The sequence below is a fragment of the Ascidia mentula genome, chromosome 3 (genome assembly GCF_947561715.1).
Source record: "Ascidia mentula chromosome 3, kaAscMent1.1, whole genome shotgun sequence".
NCBI classification, from domain to species: domain Eukaryota; kingdom Metazoa; phylum Chordata; class Ascidiacea; order Phlebobranchia; family Ascidiidae; genus Ascidia; species Ascidia mentula.
The window spans coordinates 19,099,520-19,110,419 of NC_138568.1; the positions used below are offsets into that span (position 1 = coordinate 19,099,520).

Consider the following 10,900-nt stretch of genomic DNA (forward strand, 5'->3'; position numbering starts at 1 on the left):
GTAAATGTTGCAATAAAGAGATTTCCATCAGGTTAATACGTTGACGTTTCGGTTGGAACAAAGTGCGTCAAATGCACTTTGTGCGGATTGCAGGGTCGGCTTGTTATCAGAATATTACTATAGTCAGTGAAGTTGCAGAGGACAAACTTCTACAAAATCGTTCTTTCTATTGTTGTAAAAGGCCTCTTCGAAATTGTATAGATGCGAAACTTCTCACCAACAAATATTGCGTGACGGCATCTTTCCGGACTCCTATCATGTCTAAAGAATTCTACTCAGTTTCACTGCTCTTCACTTTTGCAGGGTTGTTCGGTAGTTAGTTGGTTTCTTGTGTAAGTTTAAAACAGTTTTCAACAAGATTGGAAAGATGAAGAAAAAAATGTTGATGTTATTTTTGTTGGCAACACTTTGCAGTGCTCACATGTGAGTGTGTGCCATCTTGAAATCAGTTAACTATGTTTGACATGCTGACAATTTTGACGCAACAGCAAAACTCATTAATCTTTTTAACTTTTTGTGGGTCAGATTATCCAGGAAACCCATTTACTAGTGCATGTGTGAAACTACAATATTAATTATTTATTATGCCATTTTTATCTCTAAGTGTAATGTATGTTCTTTTTGGTGAAGAATAAATCTTCCACCCCATGAGACTTTGAGCCAAACTTCAATGGAAAGAAAATCAATTGTCAACGAATTCCAGAAACGTCACGACAAACGTCTATTTGCTTCCAGCAAGGCCGCTGTTTCCGTGCCTCTTGTAAACTTTAATAACGTAACCTCACCCAAACATCTATAAAAACATAACTTAAATTACCAGAATATTCTATATTAGTTGTTTTACTTGGGAGAAATTGGAATTGGAACCCCTCAACAAATATTTATCGTCCTTTTTGATACTGGGGTGGAAATCGCTTCGGTGCCCTCGGTTAAATGTGATACAAACAGGGTTGCATGCTGTGAGTATAACATGGCCGACACGCTTTTGCTTTGTCTTAAAATTGCAGGTTTTTATCGCAGCCGACCATCACAATTATAACAGTGCTGACTCTTCAACATATGTTAAAACCGGAACGAATTACTCGTTTGAAGATTACACAGGAATTTATAGTCAGATGTGATCTCTGTAAGACACTTGGTAATTTCCTTATCATTGAAGGTAAACATTAATATATTTTCAGGTTGGGGGTTTGAGTGTGAATCAGACCTTTGTTGAGATGATTGAAACTCCATATGGTCTTCAAGACGATCGGTATGACGGAGTAGTTGGAATGAATTTCTCAACTTTGAACTATACACCTATGTTCAATCACATGTTTCAAAAGGGGATAGTGAACAAAAATCAGTTCTCATTCTATCTTAACAGGTAAATTAGTTGTAAAATTGTGCATGAATTATTTCAACAAAAAAGACGCGTTCGTCGCGTTCAGAAATCGTTTTTCAAAGTTGTTTTTTTGAAAAACAATATTTGTCTTGTTATTCGAACCTGCGAAATATTACCTATATCTTTTCCTGTCTTTCCTATTGAACCTATCATAATTTAGGGATTTGTCACTACCAGATGGTGGAGAGTTATATCTGGGCGGTGTGAACCCTGCAAGATTCACTGGAAAGTTTAACTACCATCAAGTTGTTGGAAAGGTAACCTATAGTAGTCCATTTGCACCATACTAAAATGTCTGCAATTCAAAATAAACCAACGAAACAATTTTTTTGTTTGTTACCAATCCACTCGGCGCACGCAAGCGGAATTGTAGCACCGTGTCGTTCAATTTGATCATCAATTATGTTGACTTTCAGAATAACTGGCAAATTTCCGTGGATGGTATAAGTGTTGGAGATAAGGCTGGTACCAAAGTTTGTGTCGGTGGTTGTCTGGCAATGATCAGTTCAGGAGGTAACCAATTTGTTGGCCCTACAGATGAAGTCGCGATGATCGCCCATGCTGTTGGAGCTGTGGAAACCTCCACAAAGGTGGTCACTTTTTAAACATTAAAACTTGCTTCCTGCGCTTTATGTGTTTATCTAATCTAAACTGTTTGTTGCAGAATCGATATGCATTTAATTGTGGAGACATGCCTCAAATGCCGAATATTACATTCACTCTCTCCGGCATCAAATACGTTCTCACACCCGAGGAGTACGTCATAACGGTTCGTTTAAACCAGTCTTCCAACAAACTCTCTAAGAAAGTTGGTAATTGAATAACAACCCCCGAATCGGCGAAAAAAAATGAGAAATTTAATTCGATTTTTTTGAACAATATCAATTCGACGTACGAGACTGTTGCAACAACACTGGTTTTTTAAACTTTGATTTACTCTTAAACGTATAAAGTATACCATTATTCCAACCCTACATCATAGGCCTGATAAAAGCTGTAACGACTAAATGCTGAACTTCCTGTAACGCCCACCGCCATTGTCTGATTTATGAGCAATCTTGAAAAATCGATTTCGTCTGCACGGGCATCCTCAGTTGCAATTTGGAACTGCTGATATTTTTATAACATTGACCGCTAAAATCTGGTCTTTATTTTAGTAATTTTTTCTGTTGTTAAACTGTGCCTATACGGTATTATTGAGTAAACATTTTATTCCTTTATAACAGTGTAAGGAGGATTGCGTCTTCGGGTTTTTCGGCGATAAAATAATGTCAGAAGATGGTCCATTGTGGTTCTTTGGTGTCATGTTTATGAGAAATTACTACACAACTTTCGATATCGCCAACAGCCGTGTTGGATTCGCAACATTGGCGCCGGTTTCAAAGTGATCAAGCCTAACATGAGCAGCAGTAACCACTTGAAAGCTGTGTCGTTGATATACACATGAAAAGAAATATATAATCAAGTGTATTTGTATTACTGTTGGTTAACTGCGCTGTTGTGTTGTTTCTATCGATACCGATGATGCCCGCAAACACAGGCGAAATATATATGTCGTAGAAACTTTAAACAGACGGACGACTCAGGATTATTTATAATATATTGTAGTAATCCGTTACTGAGTCTCTGTCAGCCATATAGAGTATACAGGCGATTCAAAGAAATCAAACTGTCATTAATCAAGTGTAAATAATAGATTTTCATTGCAAGTATTTTTTCTGTTTCGCTGATTATGTGATCGGTTTAAAAATATACTTAACCAAAAAAAGGTTGAAAAATACGTATTAATTTTTTGAATGTGGTAAAATGCAGTAATGTAGTAAAATTGGGTGGTGTACGGAGGCCCAAATCGTAATGGTTGATCATATAATTAATTGAATAAATCAATAGTATAACAGAGGGGAATGCGATAACTGGTTGGTGATTTTAAAGAGTGTCAACATGGAAAAAGGCAAAGAATCAATGCCTGACATATAGCAATAGCCGACTAACGGCTAAACCCTGGTGAGCAACATGTTTCCGGCAACGCTTAAATATAACTATGAAACGAGTAACGAAACTACTTGTAACTATGGTCGGATGAAAGCAGGATGTTGGGAAAGACGGCGTCACGCATTTTAATTGTGTGAAGTTTTGCATCGAAAGAAACCGTTTTTTTCAGTATAGAACGCATGGCAGGAGTAGTGTGAATGATATACACTGATTACAACTTATACACCCACGTTGTTGTTACTTAATTCGTTGTTACCTCATTGTTTCGTTATGAATGTTGTTACTTCATTCGATAATAATTCCAAATTTTTTGGATCTACACTTTCGTAGTGTGGCTGCAACATTTTAAACGTTCCATTGGCGGTCTAATAGTTACCGATGTGACGTGTCCACTGTATATCTACACACCAGCACATGTAGCACAGTGAATAAGAAAATAGGTCACAGCGTCATCAATTAAAACATTACCGAGAACAAGATTCTCTGGAGTTTTCTGTTGTTCGTGACATCGTTGACTTTAAACGTTTATTCACTTACAGGACAACAAAATCTTAAGAGGACTAATTAATGTTGTATCACCTACATTTAAAGCCAGTCCAGAGACATAACGATTTCAGACATGGAATCCTCTGATTACAGCATTTTACAGGGTGGATAACATAACCGTCGCACGTTACACAGCAAACCTCAGCAGATCTGCGTGCTAATCACAAAAGTGTTTGCAGAATATTAATTTAATTTTGATCCGTTCTAACCAAGGCCCCCTGGGTACCGTACCATGACATGTGTATTTCGGAAAATACATTTCGCCTGAAGTCATCATTAGTTTCTTATTAATTGATTTAACTGAATTGTCTGCATGATCGGTTTGTTGACTTTGCATAGAAATATATATCGCGCTTATCACGTTCACGATTATGACGTGGTTAAGACACTGACGGGAAGTCGAACCACTGATCACAAACCCATCACGAGGGGATGCAGGTTCTAGACTGGAGATGCCGCGATCCACCAGGCGAAATTAGTACTAAGGTATTAAAACAGTTTGTTGTTGATATTGCCAGGCATATGTTACGAATTTTCTTTCCTTCACGTCACCTTTCACTTTGGTTAGTCATTGTATCTATTTCATTGTTTTCACCTCTCTTGCTGGCACCTTGTAATTTCACTGTTTTCTTTCGTTGTAACCACTTATTTATTATATTGTTTTACGCACGTATATCGCTTCTCTCACTTCACTTTCACCACACTAGTTTATTACATTCGTCTCCCCTTTCCTATTATTTCACGCTCCGTTTATTTTTGTATGCCCCGGATGTGCCGCGTGTCGGCAAGGCGCATCCTGATTGGTTGGCGATTGCATGTAACGAACGATTTCCCTAAAACGGGCGAGTCTTCTTCTGGGCGTCGCGTGGTTAGCATCTCTGTTACAGTGTTGTGAGTTATTGGGAACTTGATTACTGGCGTTTTGTATTGTTTTTAATCGTTTTAGTTTAACACGACGTCCAATAAGTTAAATCAGCCTGGGTTACTTTGGCTTTGTGGTGAGCCGTTATTGCAGGGTTCTGGGCAGTATCAGAATTAGGGAGGCAGCTTTGTGAAAAGTACCGAATTAGGTAGAAGGGTTAATTGGGGGATAACATCGCCACCCAAAAACATCTGACCGCCGAATTGCAAAGCTGCCGAAATAATTCCGTAACAACTTGGCGAGCACGCCAGGACCCTGTCACCACACCCGGCTGGTTTTACTGGGAAGACTCCCACGTGTATTTTGGTTTTATGATATTTTAAAGGTTGGTTTTTCTTAACAATGGCTTTTAATGTTTTAATGCAACCTCCGCCTTTACGGCCGGGAGCTGACCTAGGACAGTATTTTAATGTATTTGAGTCATATTGTACGAGCGTCGAGGCCTCAGAAGAAATGAAACGACACCTGTTCCTGGCAAGCATTGACAACGACTTGAAATGGACAATACAAGAAAAAGACGCAAACTTGTTCGAGGTTTCCTACAAGGACCTCAAAGAACGCGCATTGCGCCAAAGGGCTACTGGTCAACACGCAGAGCGTCAACGCGCCGAGTTGATAAGGCGCGTGCAATTACCTGGCGAATCAGCACGTGAATTCGTTTACGCCCTACAGGCACTGGGCGATGGCGCCTACAGCAACTCCGCTGAAGCTGCCCTTAAAAATGAGGTTCTGTACATTACCTTATTGCGAGGCTTGCAAGACCGGCGCCTCGCGGACACTATCCCGATCACCATCAAGTATGAGCGATCATTCAGAGCCGCAGCTCAAGTCGTAGTCAATACACAAACACCGAGCTTTGTCCAAGTCGCTGCAGTGAACACAAGAGCATCAGAGATGGAATTAGTACTAAAAAAGTTAGAAGACATGGAGAAACGGTCCAAGGAAAAGAACACACAACTCGAGGACACCTTGGCGGCGTTACAAGCTCAAGTGGATGCCATAAAGCGCGTGCGAGCACGGACTTGCTATGGTTGCGGTGGACTGGGCCATATGCGGCGCGACTGCCCGCATACGGGTATGCGCACAAAGGACGTCGACAGGAGACGTCAAAACATACCATGTACACCTGCGTTTCCCAGATCGATTCGTCGCGCACCGGAGATAAAATGTCACTTCGACCAAAAACGTGTAACTCGAGATGCACCCAAATGTTTGGCGCCAAAGTCGGTACAAAAACCCGCTACACCCGCAGCGCCGTTGCGGTTTGTCAACCTACTGGTCGACCGGACGAGGATGTGTGCGTTGTTGGACACCGGGTCCAGTGTCTGCTTGATTAATACCCTAAAGTGGCATTCCTTAAGCGCCGAGCATCACGACCGGGTAAAGAGGTGCTCAAAGAAGAACTTGGTCGGGGCTGGCGGACACCAATTGGCGGTAAAAGGCTGCGTCGAGCTTCCCCTCCGAGTGGGAGGATTGATGACTCACGCGAGTTTTTACATTGTGGACAATCTTACACACGACCTTATTCTAGGATTAGATTTCCTCCAGTCAAACAAATGCCAGATCTGCTACGAAGCCAACGTGCTAACAGCAGGGGATGCAAGCGTGCCACTCTCGCATTCTCCGGTGCCGTTGCCACAACCTTCCGAGGTGTACGTCGTCGACGATGTCACCGTCCCCGCATTTACCGAGGTATGTGTAACAGCAAACTTTTGCCAAAAGCCGCACACCAGGGAAACCCCTTTTCTAACTGAGAAGATAGACGGGTTTGTGGAAAAATATGGGTTGTTGACGGCTACGAGTATAACAATGGCGCAGAGTAACACTGTTGGGGTCTATGTCGCGAATTTGGGGGACGAAGCGGTAGAAATACCAAGCGGCTCAAGGATCGCCCAGACATCGCCTGTTTATGCCTTTGGCAATGTCGAATGTCCAATGTCTGGCGCCTGTGTGGTAGTCGATGGATCGTCGGCGAAATGTAAACACCCGGATTGTTTTGGCGGCTGCGCAGAAATTTGTTCGGTGTCACCACACGAAACAGCGGATAACCGTGACCCGTTTAAGTGCATTATAGAGCAAGCTCAGATCGGAAACCACCTAACTGAAGAACAAAGAGGAGAGCTGTTTGCCCTTCTTCGCGCCAACCAGGACGCCTTCTCAACATCTGACGTTGACCTTGGACGCACGGATGTGGTGCGTCACGTGATCGACACAGGAAATAACGCTCCAGTGCGACAGCCACCCCGCCGCATGCCCCACCACAACAAGGCGAAAGTGGAAGAGATTTTGGCAGAAATGGACAAACAAGGACTGATTCGGCCGTCTAAATCGCCGTGGAGCAGTCCGATCGTGTTGGTTCGGAAGAAATCCGGTGAGACTCGTTTTTGTGTCGATTATCGCAAGCTAAACGAGCTAACTAAAAAGAACAGTTACCCGATCCCCCGGATAGACGACAGCCTTGACCAAATGTCGAACGCGGCGTATTTTTCTACGCTAGACCTGAAATCTGGCTATTGGCAGGTCGCTATGGATGCCTCTTCGCAAGAGAAAACTGCGTTTACCAGTCACGTCGGCCTGTTTGAATTTAAAGTAATGCCTATGGGTCTATGCAATTCGGCAGCGACCTTTCAACGCTTAATGCGCATGGTATTAAGCGGGATCGAGTGGCGGGGTGCCTTAGCGTATCTGGATGACATTATTGTTTACTCCAATACTTTCGAGCAACACTTAAATCGACTAGCTGACGTCCTAGAGAGAATTCAAACCGCGGGGCTGACGTTAAAGCCGTCTAAGTGTTCGCTTTTCAAAGAGGAGGTGGCTTTTTTAGGTCACGTGTTGTCGAAGGACGGAATACGATGCGACCCCAACAAAGTACAGTCGGTTTCCGAATGGCCAACACCGCGTAATGTGAAAGAGATCCGGCAGTTTTTAGGCCTAACATCTTACTATCGCAAATTTATTCGTGACTATGCGAAGATCGCAGGTCCCCTCCACAGGCAGACAGAAAAAGGAAAGCGGTTCCAGTGGGACGACCAATGCCAGGAGGCCCTCGCTCAATTGAAACGGTACCTTACGACCGCTCCGATCCTTTGTTACCCTAACTTCAATAAGTCATTCATACTTGACACGGACGCATCCGATACGGCCGTGGGATGCGCCCTTTCCCAGGAAGTTGACGGTAAGGAGTGTGTTGTGGCTTATGGCAGCCGTACCCTAAATAGGTCAGAGCGCAACTACTCGACCACGCGAAAAGAGCTGCTCGCCGTAATATTTGCGACCAAGCTTTACCGTTGCTATCTCCTTGGTCAAAAATTTATGTTACGGACTGACCATTCCTCGTTGAGGTGGCTGTGGAAGTCAAAAGAATTATACGGGCAATGCGCGCGCTGGGTCGAACATCTCTCCGCTTATGATTTTGATATACATCACAGGGAGGGAAGCAAACACCGTAACGCGGACGCACTTTCCCGTCTAGACTCCCTGGAGGATGATCCAGAATGTCCATACAAGATAGTGGATGAAGGCCGAGGGATTGAACAGGTTAACGCCGTGGACTTGAAAGCAACCATCGGATATGAACAGAACGAGCTGCTGGAGCGGCAGAGTAACGACCCGGAGCTAGCTGCCGTAAGAGAATGGGTCAAGAGAGGTATACGCCCGAAATTTAAAGCGATCAAGCGAGAATCCGCCGCGATTCGCCACTACTGGTCCCGCTATAGTGGCTTGTTACTGAAGGCGGACATTCTTTGCTGCCGCGGAAACTCCTCTTGGGAGGATGATTTAAAAATCGTTTTGCCGACAAGCCTTGTCGGGGAAGCGACGTCCACCTTACATGGTGATGTACATGGAGGGGGACATTTGGGCATTGCCAAAACGTTAGCCAAAGTTTCCGAGCGGTTTTATTGGCATAAATGGCGCGAATCTGTCGAGACGTTTTGTCGCAACTGTATAACGTGCCAATACAACAAAAAGCCAACACAACATTTTCAAGCGCCGCTTATACCTTCGCATGAAGATAAACCCATGCAAAGGATTGAAGTAGATGTTATTGGGCCACTACCACTTACCCGTTCGGGTTACCAATTTATACTGGTAGCCTGCGACCTTTTCACGAAATACGTTAGAGCGTGGCCGATGCGACACCAAACCGCAAATGAGACCGCTAGCTTGCTTTACCGCAATTGGTTTACGGTGCACGGCGTCCCGGAAACGGTCCATTCCGATAGAGGGACAAATTTTGAAAGTCACCTGTTTTCCGAGCTGCTGCGCCTGATGGGCTGTAAGAAAAGCCGAACCACGTCACATCACGCGCCCGGAAATGGCGGTGTCGAACGTAATAATAAGACCATAATAACAATGATAAGAAATTACATACAGAAAGACGAACGACGATGGGACGAGGCGTTACCAGGAGTAGTCGCGGCTTACAACGCAAGCGCCCATGAAGCAACGGGAGAAGCTCCGCACACCCTTCTGACCGGCCGACCGTTGCGCCTTCCGGCAGATTTATTGGGATCCCTCCGAGAAGATTCAAGACGATCTTACGGAGTGGAGATCGACCAGTTACGCGACGGCCTAGAGCTGGCCGAAGAAATTGTCAGGGAAAATCTTATGACACAGCGCAAGCGTATGGAAGACCGCTACAACTTGCGACAACGGGGAAAGCCATACTCGATGGGAGACTATGTGCTGTTAACGAACCCGGTCGTTCCCGTAGGTCGGTGCAAGAAATTGCAGTATCCCTACAAAGGTCCGTACCGAGTGGTCGAAGTACGCGGGCCTGTGAACTATGTCATTGAAGATGGGACTGGTAAACAACAGACTGTCCATTTCAATCGGCTGAAACCGACCACAGATACATTCCCAATGCCCGCTGAGCAAACGGCGGAACCTCCGCAGGCTGAAGATCAACAACCTACGTTGGTGTATGTATTTAGGCCAAATACAACCCGAGCGGACAATGGAGAGGTATCGAGTTCACCGGATAATTCGGGCGGATGCAGAAGGTCTACACGGACCCGGCGCCGGCCAGTTCGATTCTCGTCGGAGACACACGTGCAGACCAATGTCCAACAGGAGTAGGACAATTCTTGGGTTGAGGGAGTGTTACGAATTTTCTTTCCTTCACGTCACCTTTCACTTTGGTTAGTCATTGTATCTATTTCATTGTTTTCACCTCTCTTGCTGGCACCTTGTAATTTCACTGTTTTCTTTCGTTGTAACCACTTATTTATTATATTGTTTTACGCACGTATATCGCTTCTCTCACTTCACTTTCACCACACTAGTTTATTACATTCGTCTCCCCTTTCCTATTATTTCACGCTCCGTTTATTTTTGTATGCCCCGGATGTGCCGCGTGTCGGCAAGGCGCATCCTGATTGGTTGGCGATTGCATGTAACGAACGATTTCCCTAAAACGGGCGAGTCTTCTTCTGGGCGTCGCGTGGTTAGCATCTCTGTTACAGTGTTGTGAGTTATTGGGAACTTGATTACTGGCGTTTTGTATTGTTTTTAATCGTTTTAGTTTAACACGACGTCCAATAAGTTAAATCAGCCTGGGTTACTTTGGCTTTGTGGTGAGCCGTTATTGCAGGGTTCTGGGCAGTATCAGAATTAGGGAGGCAGCTTTGTGAAAAGTACCGAATTAGGTAGAAGGGTTAATTGGGGGATAACATCGCCACCCAAAAACATCTGACCGCCGAATTGCAAAGCTGCCGAAATAATTCCGTAACACATATGACTTAGTAATTTAAGGCTCTTCTGGCAAAATGAAAACTTGTTTAAACGACGTTTCGGTCGTTATTCAACAGACCTTCATCAGGACAAGTGAAGCGAAACGCCAACACGGCGATAAATAGTCAAACGTGAAAAAGGCAAAAAGGCGAAAGAAGCACGAAAAAGGATAAAGGTACATGAGTATTATGAAGGATGAAGGTACATGAGTATTATACCAATACGCATTGAGACAATGTGAATTTTGAGAGCTGCACACAGATGGCCACTGTTTCGACCAATAAAGTGATCAGTGCAGCTTGGTGTGATTATTGACGGTA

At 44.0% G+C, this 10,900-nt stretch overlaps 1 protein-coding gene across 1 annotated transcript; it reads left to right on the forward strand.

The window, feature by feature from the left end:
- Nucleotides 1–5,186: 5,186 nt before the first annotated feature.
- LOC145895878 (uncharacterized) lies at nt 5,187–8,724 on the forward strand. The gene is made up of 5 exons (XM_082984660.1): nt 5,187–6,536; nt 6,909–7,108; nt 7,179–7,215; nt 7,821–8,493; nt 8,648–8,724. Exons 1-5 carry the CDS (start codon nt 5,187–5,189, stop codon nt 8,722–8,724), a joined length of 2,337 nt encoding a protein of 778 aa, XP_082840786.1.
- Nucleotides 8,725–10,900: the final 2,176 nt, after the last annotated feature.